This window comes from Alternaria postmessia (assembly GCF_024291825.1).
Source record: "Alternaria postmessia strain BMP 2775 chromosome Unknown scaffold_35, whole genome shotgun sequence".
NCBI lineage: Eukaryota > Fungi > Ascomycota > Dothideomycetes > Pleosporales > Pleosporaceae > Alternaria > Alternaria postmessia.
The window spans coordinates 45,788-60,227 of NW_026260108.1; the positions used below are offsets into that span (position 1 = coordinate 45,788).

Below are 14,440 nucleotides of genomic sequence, written 5' to 3' on the forward strand. Positions count from 1 at the left end.
GGTAGAAGAACACGTTGCTGATACGTATCACTGCTGAGGAACTTATTGACACCGCAGAGACATCAATATCTGGAGGTTGAGTATGGCGAGCCCCCACAGGGGGTACATGTTGGCATACAAATGCTAGCAATACAACGCCACGCACGAAGAAAGTAAAGCGCGCCTATGCGGCTGAGTGCAACAGAGCTAATTCCCAGACACCAATAAGGAAAGCGACAAGAAACGAGCGCCATGACAGAGCAATCGAAAGGGTATTAGAGACAGTTGTGAAGATATAAACCAGCCACCACCAGGGCTTCATATAAGAATGCACATTTCGCGCAACGAGCGAACGATGCAGACCAGACGAAAAGGAGTCAGTGAAGGAAGAAAAAGGTATCAGAAGAGAACAAGAAGGTGAGCCCAATCCGACCAATCCTCCAAGAGGTCTCCCAAGATTTCGTTTCCACATAATGCGTGCTAAAATTCCCCAAAAACGCCAGAAGAGAAAAGAGAAACAATCCCTAGGGTATACTAAAAGACGCAAAAAAGATACGACTTACAATAAACGCGCATCTAGAACCTAGACCCCGCCCTCAAACTCCCGTTTGCACTGGTGCTGCGTGCTGTGCTAGCACCACTGCCTGCTCTCTTCATACGCTTCTCCATGAGCCCATTAAGCAGACGATCTAGTTCGCCACTCAGGCCTTGCATGGTCTTGGTCTCTTCAGCGAGATAGTCCTTCATGAGAGGATGATCACGGCCGACTGGCACAACACCTGTGGTGTCATTGATAACAACGAGCATGTCGCGGATCTCGCTACCGTCATCCAGGTAGGCACGAAGCGAGGCGTCGGACCACGCAGAAAGCATTGTGCTTTCTGCCGATACAGGAGGTGAGGGTTCGCGATCTTTGGTAGGGATGGGTGCTGGTCTTGACGGCGGAGGACCGACCGGTTCAGATGCACGATGCGTGGGCGATGACGTGTTGTCAGACCTGAATGTCGAAAGGGTGTTGTTCTCAGGAATAGTCTTCATGGGGCTGTCGTCAGGTGTAGGCGTTGATACTGGCGAGCTGGTTTCTTGACTTGAGCTATCAGTAGACAAACCTGGAGCGTGGTGAGACTCCGACTCTTTTTCCCTGTCGGCAACAATTTCCTTCTGCAAGGGCTGTGCATCCGCTGCGGAGACGTGAACTGGCGACTCGGAAAGACGACCTGTAGACTCTACATTCTCAGTTTCCCCCTGCTTGTCCCGAGCATCAGGATCCGCGAAAGGATCGCTGCTTTCATCCGAGTCGAAATCATCCAATTGCACACGCTGCTTCGCCTTTGTAACCTTCTCGCGCTTGACTTCCCCTTCTTGTTGAGGCTTCATGATATTACTGAATGGGTTTCTTGAGCTTGTGGTGTTGGATGTTGAGTCTGGAGACCTGGTTTGGTCTTCTGTTGTTGACTTGCTTGTCTCATCTTGTTCAGGTGATACCAGACGCATAGTCGAAGTAGCTTGTTGTGCAGCCGGCTGATTGTCAACACTGTCCAACTCATCTGGTTCAGCGCTCAGCTCTGTTGGGCTTTCAGTCTTCAAGATGCCCTTTGTCTTCTGCGGCGAATCGTCTCGGTGACTTCTGTGCACCTTGGGCTTACTCAATTGTCTCAACGGTGCTGGAGCTGTCACTTGTTCAGCTGACGACCGTTCTGCAAGTTCGTCTGACGGTTTTGATTGTGGCGAGCTGCGATCCGCTTCTTCCGGTTTCTCGATGTCGCTGTCCATGGAGTCTTGTGCACCTTTACCCTTCCTGTCCTTGCGCTTGAAGAGTCCACTGAGCATACCTGACTTCTTCTCTTTCTTCTTTTTGTCGTCCTTGACCTTATCCGCGAAACCATTCTTTTCCAGACTCTCCAGACTAGGCCCACGCTCGCGAGAGCCGGTAGTTGACGTGCTTGAGTCGTCGCGAAGCAGGTTAGGAGTAAGTGTGATCTTGCGTGTTTCGGTATTTTCATCTTTGAAGAAAGAGTCTGTGTTGCGCAGCGTACCATTGCGAGAGACTTTGGGGTCCAAAGGCCGATCTACCGCGTCTTCGCTTCCTCTTTCTCGGTCTTCTGATCGTTTCGCAGACTCCTCGCTTGAGCTTCGTGCATCACCCTCGGTTTGGCCATCCTTCTTTGCACCATTCACCTTCAGTGGTTGTACTTGGAGGTTCTCTTCTTGAGCAGCATCGCCGTCCTGTGTTGCCGCTTGCTGCTGTTGTAATTGCTTTGGCTCTGGTCCACCAAAGAGTTCGCCCTCACCCTCGTCGGACGAGTAATCGTAGTCTGAGGCTTCGACGTAAGTAGGTGGCGCGAATTGTACAGTTTTGGCATTCCTTCGTCGCATGGCCTTCTTGAGCGGATTTTTGGATTTCTCGGCGGTGTCGCCAAGCATGGTTGCGGAGAGGTCTATGTTTCTATGCTTGTTGAGGCGGGCTAAGCGTTCTGTTGGTGTCTCGATGTGTTCGGCGGGCAGATAGCCTGTAGCTTGAGTTAGAAATAGTTGAAGGTTTAGCTGCGAATGCCTACCGATGCTGTTGTCCTTGACAACTCGTACCAGCCACCAGTAGCTGTTACTATCATCGAGTAACACCATGGTGTCACCTTTGGTTGCGTTTGCCTGACCTTCGACGGTCGCGACGAATGTGTGCAGGGCGTAGACGAATTCGAAGTCGATATCTTCTGTTTCTCGTAAGCATTCGCCTCCCCATCCTGAGTCGATAAATCTAGGGTCATCAGAAAAAGAGACGTCATTGGATGCATCATCGTTGTCTTGGTCCAGATCTGCGTCCCAAGAGTCGGCGTCACTGTCGGTGGTCCAGGAATCCTCTTCATCTTCGGGTTGGCTAGCCTTGAGTGGAGTGTCATTTGTCGTTCGAGGTGAACTTGGGGCAGGATCCAGAAAGGGGTCTTCCGGTGTGTTTAGAAGGGTACGATCAATCGGTTCCAATATGCGTTTGACCTGCTCCTCGTCCAGTTCGGACATTAGTGATGCCTGAGAGTCTTCTCTTGTCTCGATGCGACGTTGGACGGCCCTCAGTCGTCTCGTCGTTGGACTGGTACCCACCTCCGCGAGTAGTTCTTCGTTGTTGTCCGGTGCCGTGGTGGCCCTTGTCCAGGAATACTCACCACGATGATGCTCCGTTGACTTGATTTCTGGGTGCAAAGGAAATAGTAAAGAAACGGGGATCGATGTAGGTCGATCCCGTGAGGAAAGATTAGGGACAGAGATAGGAAAATGAATAGGCGTATTCGTAAACGGAGAAGAAGAAGAAGGAGAAGCGATAGTTGAGAGCACGGGCGAAGACTGGGGAGTCAGAGACTCTCGTCTCGCCGGCCAGATCGCGGGGTGAAGAGGTAGAGAATACCCACCATCGTCTATCGAGGGCGAACTCGAGATCTTGTCCATCATGTCGTCGTCCATGTCCTCCTCATCGGCATCCTGCATGTCGGCATCATCGTTGTCGGCGGATGCACCGCCATTCAGCCTGACAGCCTGCTCGTCTTGCTGGGGGCCATTTCGTGGATTGGCGTTGTTCATTACCGTGCGGTCGTCATCGGAGCCGGGGTCGTCTCGTAGCTGACTGCCAGCGTCGCTCCATGCATCTTGCAGACGGGCCTCCTCGGAGTTGCGCTCTTGCTCGACCTGTCGTATAGCAGCCTGCTGATGGGGCGCTGCTGGACCAATTCCAAGCGGCGCCGGATGTTGGGGCTGGTGGGAGTGGTCCTTGGCGGTGGGCGATGTTTTGTCCTGCAGGTCGATGGTGTCTAGACACATGGGTTAGCAGGCGCACCTCGCATTGCGCACTCGGTGTATGCCTTCGTACCTGCTCTGATGATATGGGGTCGCGTCATCCTAGCTCATTCCTCTGCGCGCGTTGAACGATTGGGGGTCGTGGTTCGGAGGAATGGCCAGGTGAGACGAGGCGCGATGGGTGGCTGGGTCGACCTGCGCAGGGACGTGGTAGCGCGAGTCGAGTTGCCGTGGAAATAGCAGCAGCACAAAGAGCAGAGAATCGCGTGCGTGGTCCGGGGAGAGCGTTACAGGCGTCGCATGCGTTCTTGGGGCGTGTTTCGAGCAAGGAGCGGCTGAGCCACTGGTCGTGGTGCGGCAATCGGGCGCGAGTGTTTGGGGGCATGCGAGTGACGCGGCCGGGAGCGCGAGAGAATGGAGCGAAAAGCAATATGGCCACGGGTATGTCGCTGCCAGTGAGGGGCACGCCGTGGGAACTGAGGTCGTGACGCTGGCCAGGAGGGTGAATGATTTTGGCGTCGTTTGCTTGTCCTTCCCCGAACGCATGCCCCTGCCTTGTTCTGAAACGTCTCACGCGCTAGCCTGTTCCTGGCCACTTCACTACAAAAAGGAGATGCGGCTCGGTCCTTTCAAGTCGTCTTAAATCACCGCACATGAGACCGTTTCTGCAGCCAGCTGCTTGACTTTCTCCCTCGTTGTACTGACGGCGTCATGCGTTCGGCTACCTGGGTTGTCGTTTCCAACTCGACGCTACGGCCGTGTTCCGCACTCCGCAACCGATGAAACACCAAACTTGGAACCCTATCAAACGTCACTGGCTCTGGTAGCCTGCGACACCCAGCATCAGCTGTATCCCACACACTGTCTCGAGCTTCGCGCCTCGCTGCACAAATGTCTCATTGGTCTGCATCATTCTATCAACGAGGAACAACACTTTCCATTCACTTGATCAAGCACATTCCAAAACCGCGAGATGCTCTGACACGCATCAGCTTCCCGTACGATTAGCCAATGTGCATTCGGTCATGATCATCTACCGCTTAGATGAAGAGAAGACTACGCATTGATCAGCAAAGAACAGTTATCATGATTACCTAGGTGCTTAGATGCTCTTTCCCATGAGCTTCACTCGCCAACCCGTCCTACTTACTGACGGAACGCCCTTGCACCTTCCTCACAAGCGCTCTACGCTGTGTGCAGGCTTCAACGCCTCTACTTCTCGCGCATCGCAAAGCGACCTGTTCTATCCAGCGCCTCTATTCGAGCGGAATCGCTTGTACTACCTGGTCATCAAATAGTTTTGCGTTGTGGGAATGCATACCTTGCCAAGTTTGCCATCTTCTTGAGCAGCGAAAGCGAAAAGCGAGTTTCGACAACACCAAATCCATCACTGATGCGGCTACCAGAAAATGTGTAAAGAACAATGTCTTGCGTGTGTTACTCTTACGGGTTAGGAAGCAAGACGCGGTCCCACGTGCTGTGCGAAAGACAGAGGCAGATCACTCGGAGATTTGTGCTCACGGAAGTTCCTCGGCCTGTGAGCTACTTATTACGTAGCTGTTGCTTCGTACTAGCTGCGCCTGCTCCCCTTCGAGATCTAGTCATGTGTTATATCGAACGTCGTTTCTGCCTCGATGTAACGTTCTCGTATGCGCATTACCAGGTTCGCTCAGCTCTAATGTCATCATCGGGCGGCTGGAAGAACATATCTAGCCAGCCTTACCCGTGCGAAGCGGCGCCACTCGTGGTCATGTCCGGGCCGACCGATCGAGACTAGACCTTTTATGGTTTTGGCGCACCTCCTTTCGACCAGCTCACATCGGCTTGCAGGCTTCATCTGGCCTGAAGCTTTCCAGAAAGCCGCTCGATTAAAAATAGAATACGACGTTCATCTCTAATAGACTGGACCATTGAAACAACCGGCGGGTACTCTGGTAGATACGATTTTTATGCTGTGGTACTGAATCGCGTAAATTCGAGTATATACCTATGGCGAGACCAGACACTATTTGCCATATCGAGAGCTTCCCGTTTCTCTACACTTGCTGCACCCTACATTGACTTCTCGATATCCCGTCTTCCACCATGGTGGCCCACATAATCAAGCTCTTGGCTGTTGCCACCACCGTTTCGGCATCCATAGTCGAACTGCCTGTTGTCGTTAGGGGCAGCTATGCCAGCGTCAAGCTGGATATTGGCACACCTGCCAAAGAACACCGCTTGTTATTTGATACCGGCTCGTCAACGATTTTCCTTGTCAACACTGACTGTACCGAGGCCTCCTGCCCGGACGGAAAGATCTCGGACTACGAACGAGTAAAGTACAATGCGTCCGCCTCATCAACGTCCGTCAACCTTGACATTCCCGCGTCGATTCCGTACCTAGGCGGCGAAGTCGCTGGCGGTACCTTCCAGGACATTTTCAGCACTACAGACGGCGGCGTAGAATGGAACCAGACCTTCCTGTCCGCCAACCAAAGCAGCTGGCGTTTCATCACCGCCGACGGTTTCCTCGGCTTAGGCTTTTCCACCATTGCGGAGAAAAACACAACGACCTTGGTCGAACAGTTACTGTGGAACGGTCAACTGGATGCTCCACGTTTTGGACTGTACTACGGAAAGAACTTGAAGGATGAAGGCGAGCAAGATGGTGTTTTGACCATTGGTGGCAGCCATGAAGACAAGTATGTGGACGGCGAGATGGTCTACGCGCCCTTGAGGAAAGAGGCAGAATATCAGCTCTGGCGTGCGCCACTCAGGAGCGTCAACGTACTCGTTACAGAGGACCCATCGGCACCAAATGCCACTATCGAGATTCACAACGGTCGTCTTCCCACCACCGCTGTAACGAAGGGCGGTTTCCCAAAGGCCAACACGACATGGTCAACGTATCAAGCCGGAGCTGTTTTCGATACGGGAGCTGGACGCCTTTCCGTCCCGACAGAGATTGTCGATGCCATGTACTTCAACCTTGGCTGGAACAACACCAAGCTTATGAATGGTGAGGAGCGCATGGAGTGTCAACATTTGAATGCTTCGTGGGCAGTCACTCTGACTCTTGGTGAGGGTGCTCCCGAAGACGATGTGTCATTCACTATGCGAGGTGACGAGTTCACCGAGCCTGGTGACCAGTGCATGCCGCCATTTGACGATAGCGAGCAGTACGGGTTCGCGCTTGTCGGTGCTGCGTTCCTACAGAGATATTACTCCGTCTACGACTTTGGTGCTGACAAGGTCGAGGACTACCAGCCAAAGATTGGCTTTGGAAGGTTGAAGAAGGAGTACGATTACCTGTACCAATGATCATGGCTCACACAGCATTCTTCATTCATTCTTGTAGATATTTGTAACTCAAACCCATATAAGACTTTTGTATTCTCATGTAACTACTTACATGCCTGTCCATTTCCGATTGTGTTGTATTGTCTGATTGATCTATGACATAATGTGAATTCCTATCGCTCTCCACACTCAGAAACTATCGGGACTTCATCATGAGCCCTCTTTCCTATCTACTTCCCTTATCTCCAGGTGGGGTCGTGCAGTACCCCTTGCAACTCGCATATGCAGTGTCAAAACATGGGAGTCAGGTTTAATTCTGTCGATCTTTTCCATCCTAGAATCGCCCATTGTGTCGAAATACCAGAGCTCATGAAGATTGACATGGTAGTGTCTGTAAAAGTCCTTCCGTCTAGCAGTCCACCGATCACCAACGACCACGGTAGCTGACCAATGGCCGTTCCTGAAGAAGAACACAAATGCGAAGACAGGATATGCATCGGATTTGAACTCCATATAGCCGATGATGGCGCCAGTGTGCGTTGCGTGCAGCCACTTTGCGGATGGATCCCAAAGGCCATTGGGTTCTACTCGGTTGACACGGACACTCGCAGGCTTAATTACTCGCATGACTTTGTCCATGATAGTCGCGGCTTGCGTAGTTGTCAACGATTTGACTGCAGTGAACTCAGTGTACACCACTTCGGTCTTCACCGAGGGGCACTTTTGAGGCTGCGCGCGAACAAATAAATCCGGCCCCACTCGCCTGAGGTATACACCAACAGGTTTGCCCACGGTACCGAGGGAGTGCTTTACTGGTAATATAGCAAGTCCGGTATCGTTGTCCCATGCGAGACCTAGAAGATGCATGTACGGGGTCAGTACATGTCTCACATGCAATTCGTGCAGGGACATCTCTTACCCAGCTTGAGACGGATGCCACGATTTGTAAGGTAAAAGTCCCGCGGACGTACTGTCGGCTCAGGTGTGATTGATCGCATTTGTCGAAAACTTTTCGGAGAAGGAGCAAGGAGACCTGTCAGCTCCTGATCCGAGAATTGGTCATTCCACAGGAAGATCGAGTCATCAGCACATTGGCTGAGTATCTGTTCTTGCAAGCGGATGAATGCTTTTGACCCTTCTCCATACAGCATTGCCATGTTAATATCGAATATACCAAGGAGGCTGTATGCCATGTCTTCGTCCCGGGTGGTCTTGCGCTCAGCTGCCCACGAGAAGCGCTGAGCAACAGGCACCTCGCTCAGCTCCATCTCTTGCTTGAGGATCTTGTCAGGAATTCCTGTGATCTCCGTAATCTGGGTAGCCAGGCTCGATTTCGTACCTCGAAACTCCCATTCTTGGTTGTAGAAGACGACATCCCTCGGCGCAATGAGTTCCTGTAGTGTCCAGCCGCGAGAAAACCATTTTGATGAGATGAAGGAGTAATCGCTTTCAGTGACGTCGAAGAGATAGGCGAAGCACACCCGAGCTTCTTTGTAGTATCTGAACATAGAGTTGATTGCTTCGCTAAGCTCTGCACTGCTAGACTTGTTGATGCAGCAAGTATCGCACCATACATATGGCAGTCTGTACCGAGGTGAAGAAGCTATCCTGCAGGTCTCGATGATCTTCCGGTACCCTGGCTTTGCGAGCGTGGATTTTGGACGGTCTTGCGGAGCAACATGCATCTCTTCATAAGTCAACTCGTCCTTGGTAGGACCCCATACGTGCGACAAGATGGCATACCGTTGATCTGGATCAGCATAATCTCGAACATGCAGAGCCAGGGTCTTAGTGTCGATAAAGATCATGATGGAACTGCGTATCAGGCGAATATTGTTGGGCCGCCTGAGGATTTTGCCAGATCTCCAAAGACTTGGACTGGTATTGACGAGTTGTGGAGATGAGGTTCTCGATTTCGATTTCGACCCCACCACAAGATGACAGGAGGCTGAGCCTACAGCTGGCCTTAAACCTACCTAGGTATGCGTCATACTGCGCACTTCAGCTGATACCAGTGCTACAATGAACGATGGATTGATTCGCGCATCGCCTCATGCAGCGCGATTCAGTGATAATATTAGTGGTGTATGTGCATAAAGCAAGGTGGACAAGGTTCGGTGTTCAAATGAGGATACTAGGCCAAATCTGATTAGCTCCTCTCCTTGCAGCGACATGTATGATTGTATGGATTGATTCTGTCAAAAGTTATGCAATCATGTCTAAAATACGATAGAACTAATTCAATCACTGCTCAACTCGCCTTCTTTCACAGGCTTTCATCTCTCGTCTTTCCTCCCTCCTTTGATGTTGTTTAGCTTGTTCCTTTGCTTCTCCCTCTCGTCCATGTCGATGTTGATATTGAAATGCTGGCTTCGAATCTTCTCGTAAAATTTACCAGCAGTAATGCCGTTCATAGGTTCAGCCCATTTGCCGGTGACTTCAGTCTCTAGGGAATCGGATTTGATAATAGTAGGTTCATGAGCACGGAGAACGAAGACAATCGAAAACCGGTATCTTTTGTCATCGACAGAAGCGCAATTAGTGGAAGAAGGCTGCGGAGCAGATTGGGTGGGGCTTGTTGGAGGTTCCATGGATCCATAAGCTACGACGCGATGGCCACCAGCAGGATATCTTCCATTGGAGAGTCGTTCGAGTTGCCGTCCAGCAAGCATAGTAGCTCCTTTTCTCCCAGAACCCTCGACTACTTTCTCTACAGCGAACCAGTCGGCTCCATCCCAGACCTCCAGGCCAGGCACATCCCCCACCACCACACTTAGTAGTCCTAGATCAGCATGCGGTTCAGCGACGACCTTCGCTTCCCATCCTTCATATCGAAATAAACGCAACATCGTCGCTGTTTTCTTCTTATCTGAATCTTGAAATAAACCACAGGGTCCTACGTATTGCTTCAGTCCCTCATCTTCGCCGTCTGGCAATCCCAGGGACGTCGAGATTCTGCCCAACGTGTTTTTGCAGTGTTGTCCGATGAGATCCCAATATCTCTCAGCAGGCTCTCTTAAGACTTCCGGGCAATACTCCAGGGTTCTCAAAGTGATGAATTCCTTTTCTCCTGGGATCTTGGACCAGCCCTCTTCAGACCTAAGTTTGTGCTTCCATTGCTGCTTTTCCTTATCGGGCTGGTTGAAGAAAGCTTGACTTGCTGCGAATAGCTGCTCGTAGGCAGTCTGAAGAGGATGAGATCCAGGCTCTGGCGCATGGGGCTCGTTCAAGTCTGGGGATGATTGTGCTGACAAACAGTTTGGAAAAGTGACAGTGGTCCAACCGAGTCTCGATAGAGTTTGTTGATGCTCTGGTAGGACTAAGGGTAACATTCCCGGCTTCAGTGGCGGCCGCGCTTCTAGTGGTGCATCTTGCACTGATTGCGCACCGTTCTTGTCGTTGCCCGTCGTTTTCCTTACCCGAAATTTTGAGATGATGCTTGAAATGGAGAAGTGGTGCTTGGATGAGCTTGAGGGTAGTGTGGCGACCATATCAACTAGTTATTAAGATACAAACACGTTGGCTGCGAAAGAGGAACTATAGGCAAAAGAACATTGGAAGTACAGCGGAGGAAGGTCAGAAATTATGATTACGGGTGTGGTCAGGGTATAGTAAAGATACGGCATGGAACAGCCAGGTGACGTTTTCCAGGCTACACGGGCCAAGCCACAATTGCACAGCCCCACCATCCACGGGTAGGCTTACGGGCTATTGCAAACAAAGCGTGCCGGTCAAGACCAGAACTTGCACGGCATATTTCAACGATGAATCCAAATACAAACAGGTATTTACACGGGACATAAAATGGTGAACATGCTGCGATTCATCATATCTCTACAGCCTCAACCTATTCTTGTCCCAAAGCTCCCTCTCCCTTTGCACGAACCAATCGTGCAAAATGGGATTTAACTTGACAATCCCATCATTCGTCTCACACCCAAACTCCATACCAGGTTTCCACGTCCCTCCCTCAGCACTGATTTTCATACTAGTCATGTTTTCCAATCGACACAGTGCTAGACCCACATCTCCAATGCCTCTGATGAACTTGCCTGCTGCACGCCCCTTCTTGATATGTCCGTTTTCATCTAGCTGCTTAATGTCAGTCCCATGTTCCGGTAGGGCAGCTGTTTTGCCGGGGTTGTCGATATGGACAGGCAAGATGCGCTTCCGGACGATGCCGGTGTGTTTTGTGCGAATGGTAAGTTCCTGGCCAACGTAACAACCTTTCTTGAAGTCTATACCATGCGAGAGATCAATATTGCACTCCATTGGCAATGCGCTCTCTCTTGCTATCTCTTGTGGTCCTTCGGGTATGCCATTCCTGTAGCGTTGGAGGTGGTATTCTCGTACGTCCACTGGCTCGGCTCCCTCTATTACCGTTGTTGTATTTGCGCTCGCGAGATAACGACGCATATCTGGGCAGCGTGGATCGCTCATTTCGGCGATTATACTTTCTGATCTGCGTTGCCCGGCTTCTGAGCCCCAGGCCGCCCACACGCCTATCTCATCTGCACTCACATCCGAAATCTGCACCTTGCTCCGGAGTTTGTGCCTCTTTAGATGCTTTTTCAGAGACTCGAATTCACTCTCATCAACTTCAATGTAGCATGCCCAAGGCTCCTTCTCCTGCACCAACTTTGGCCACACCCAGACAAACACATCCCACAACACTCTGCCGCGCGCATCGAGAAAGGCTGCGTAGAAGGGCGATTGTCGGCTTTCGTCGACTTTATTCGTAATGAGCCCTTGCAGAAACTTCACAGTATGGGGGCCAGTAAGGGAGATAAGGCGGCGATGCGGAAGCGCTGCGAAGTTCGAGCCAGCAGCTTGCGGAGAAGCCTCTATCGAGTAAGGGCGTCCCGAAGATATTTCACGAGCATTCCTAATGGCTGATGGTCGAATGTCGGCTCGATTGCGAAAGAACGAAGGGGCTATCGGTCGCGTTGAGATTCTGTCGTTTGAAGACGACGCGGTGCTAAATGTTCGGTGCGCGTCGGCGGCGGGTCTGGGCAGACAGCGCAAATTCGTCCTGCAAGCATCGCATATATATTTGGGCGTCTTTCGTGATGCACCCAGCGATAAGGCAGCCATGATGGTGACCAGGTTCTCGGTGTGAGATGAGGGACGTGATGGACAAGAAAGAGCTCTGACGGCATGCGGCATTTGCGGAGTTAAGACTAGACTAAGAGGTGATCGAATATGCCAGATCTGACTCCTCGAACTAAAATCACTATTCAGAACGCTAGAAACGCCTAATCTACAAGACAGAATATGAGCACACGCTATCGATTTGAAAAGCGTTCTCGGACATTCAACGCCGCTGCTCAATAATTCGAAGTATGGTCGCGTCAAGCCAAGAACTAGTCGTTCTTACGACCCGTTAACCTTGAACGCTCGCTATTGCCCTCTTTTGGGCTCGCCGGCCCTGACTCGTCGTCACTCTCGTCACTCTCGTCACTTTCGTCACTACTCCACTTGTCGTCCTCGCCTACAGCGAAGATGGTATCGCCATCAAGACTCTCCCTGGGAGGAACAATGGGCTTCTGTGCTTGTGGTGCCGGCAATGGCGACACATCGCGCGCGTTGTTGTTTGACCTCTGCGCTGGGTCGTAGGATGGAGGCTGATCTGAGCCTCTTTCCTCTTCATCAAGAGAATCTCTGAGGGATGCGATCTCGAAACCTTCATCATCTTGGGCAATCTAGAGTCGTCAGTAAGAATGTATAAATGGTATAGTTGTATGAACGTACCTCATCACTCATGGCAAATCTCCGGTTGTTGGCTGTTGGCCTCCACATGTACGCAACAAAACACACATCCGCCAAGTAGACAAGATTTAGCCAGCCGTCAAGCACGAACCATCGTGTTTGCCAGTGTGTCGGAGCAAAGTCGGGGGTCGAAGCTCCGGCGAAGGTGAAGCTGTTGATGAAGAAGAAACCGAAAATGACAATAATGCTCGTCAAAATGCACCACCATAACCTCTTATACATGGTAGCTTTGACGTGCTGCTTTCGCTCCATCAAATCCTTCATCGTAAGGTTGAGCGAGTTCAGGGTCCAGATGTAAAACGCCGTAAGTGTGGCTGAGAGTGGGAGGATGACCAACAGAACTAGAGGTCCGGCGTCATCGGGACGAACAGTAAGTGAGGCTACAGCATAAATTACGCCAAAGACGAAGTGTGCTACAGCAAGCCAGCGGACGACCGTCATTGTCTTGCCGAGGGAAGGCTTGACGACGCCATATCCCATACATACGATCAGGAGCAGGAAGAAGGAGAAGGAGTTACGGAAAGCGTTGAGTACGGCGACGACAATCATGAGTGCCTTGGTGCCGACGTTGTTACCGTGGCGGTTCTGGTAGTCGTAATAGCCCCAAGTCATCAGCATCTCGATGACCAGAAATACTAGGATAGCAGTGATGTAGTTTTGGACGGCAAGAATATCGTGACGGTTCTGGAAGTAGAGGAAGCCCCAGAATGCCAACACAACAAAATACACAATGGTGATTCCGCCGTAAAAAGGCAGCTTTGCGATCTGGGCGGCTTGCAGCTCTCCATAAGCGTTCCGAAAAGTCACGATAGCCTCGAATTGCAATTGCTTGTCTTGCGCATTCGCAGCCACACAGTAATAGCCAGTTTTGATTGGTACTTTGGTCTCTGCGGTGGAGATCGGGTACTTGATTGCTTTCGGGTCGTTCAGGTCGATAGCTTCGGTCCTGATAGGCATTTGCCAGAGGTTCTCGACGTCTTCCGCGAGTACCCATTCGCCTTTATGTGTGCCGTTGCAGAGGTTTAATTTGATCGATTCGTCGTCGCAAATGTAATGGCGGTTTTCCTGAGAAACTTGTCAGTTGGATCATCCAGATACCATGCAAGGCCCACATACATCGTTCACGGGCAAATCGGAAGGTGCGCCCAGAAGCAAAGTGTCTTTCCATTCCCAGACCACGACACTGACAGTCTGGTCCTTGATTCCTTCGTTCTTCTTCGGATCTTTTATGAATTTAACAAGTATGAAGGGGTCGACCTTGCCTCCCCACGACTTCTTGCTGTACATGCCACTGGACTTTGGATCAGCATGCTGTCCATGTGTAACTCATGGCCCGGCATTTTCCTCATACCTGCATTTTTGGGTCTCCTTATCAGACAGCGTCACGTCCATCGCTGCTACTGCTGTCACAGTAGTTAACAGCAGTAGAGCGAGGTTGCGCAGCCGTGCCTTCATCTTGCCGCGATGTGAGGCCAGCTGGCGGAGCTGACGGCTGGGGGTTTACAGCGCTTCAGGCGGAGGGATGCGGTTCGAGTCGAGTCGGCGATAGTGTCTTTCCGTCAATTCCTGGTCCAAGACGGGTCATGGGTGTAGGGTCGTGTTTAGTTGTCGATGTTTAGCTTGCGCG

At 51.3% G+C, this 14,440-nt stretch overlaps 6 protein-coding genes across 6 annotated transcripts; 1 reads left to right on the plus strand and 5 right to left on the minus strand.

The window, feature by feature from the left end:
* Positions 1-555: 555 nt before the first annotated feature.
* On the minus strand, positions 556-3,863 carry J4E82_006138 (uncharacterized protein; the record flags this gene model as incomplete). Its single annotated transcript, XM_051732396.1, has 3 exons — positions 556-2,489; positions 2,538-3,776; positions 3,836-3,863. The coding sequence occupies 3 exons, from the start codon at positions 3,861-3,863 to the stop codon at positions 556-558; spliced, it is 3,201 nt and encodes a 1,066-aa protein (XP_051587762.1).
* A 1,984-nt stretch (positions 3,864-5,847) lies between these two features.
* J4E82_006139 (uncharacterized protein) lies at positions 5,848-7,065 on the plus strand (the record flags this gene model as incomplete). The annotated part of the gene is made up of 1 exon (XM_051732397.1): positions 5,848-7,065. One exon carries the CDS (start codon positions 5,848-5,850, stop codon positions 7,063-7,065), a length of 1,218 nt encoding a protein of 405 aa, XP_051587763.1.
* Positions 7,066-7,254: 189 nt separating this feature from the next.
* Positions 7,255-8,852, minus strand: J4E82_006140 (uncharacterized protein; the record flags this gene model as incomplete). Its single annotated transcript, XM_051732398.1, has 2 exons — positions 7,255-7,898; positions 7,964-8,852. 2 exons carry the CDS (start codon positions 8,850-8,852, stop codon positions 7,255-7,257), a joined length of 1,533 nt encoding a protein of 510 aa, XP_051587764.1.
* A 468-nt stretch (positions 8,853-9,320) lies between these two features.
* J4E82_006141 (uncharacterized protein) lies at positions 9,321-10,535 on the minus strand (the record flags this gene model as incomplete). Its single annotated transcript, XM_051732399.1, has 1 exon — positions 9,321-10,535. One exon carries the CDS (start codon positions 10,533-10,535, stop codon positions 9,321-9,323), a length of 1,215 nt encoding a protein of 404 aa, XP_051587765.1.
* A 343-nt stretch (positions 10,536-10,878) lies between these two features.
* J4E82_006142 (uncharacterized protein) lies at positions 10,879-12,210 on the minus strand (the record flags this gene model as incomplete). The annotated part of the gene is made up of 1 exon (XM_051732400.1): positions 10,879-12,210. One exon carries the CDS (start codon positions 12,208-12,210, stop codon positions 10,879-10,881), a length of 1,332 nt encoding a protein of 443 aa, XP_051587766.1.
* A 197-nt stretch (positions 12,211-12,407) lies between these two features.
* J4E82_006143 (uncharacterized protein) lies at positions 12,408-14,268 on the minus strand (the record flags this gene model as incomplete). Its single annotated transcript, XM_051732401.1, has 4 exons — positions 12,408-12,746; positions 12,796-13,878; positions 13,930-14,104; positions 14,165-14,268. 4 exons carry the CDS (start codon positions 14,266-14,268, stop codon positions 12,408-12,410), a joined length of 1,701 nt encoding a protein of 566 aa, XP_051587767.1.
* Between the last annotated feature and the right edge of the window lie 172 nt (positions 14,269-14,440).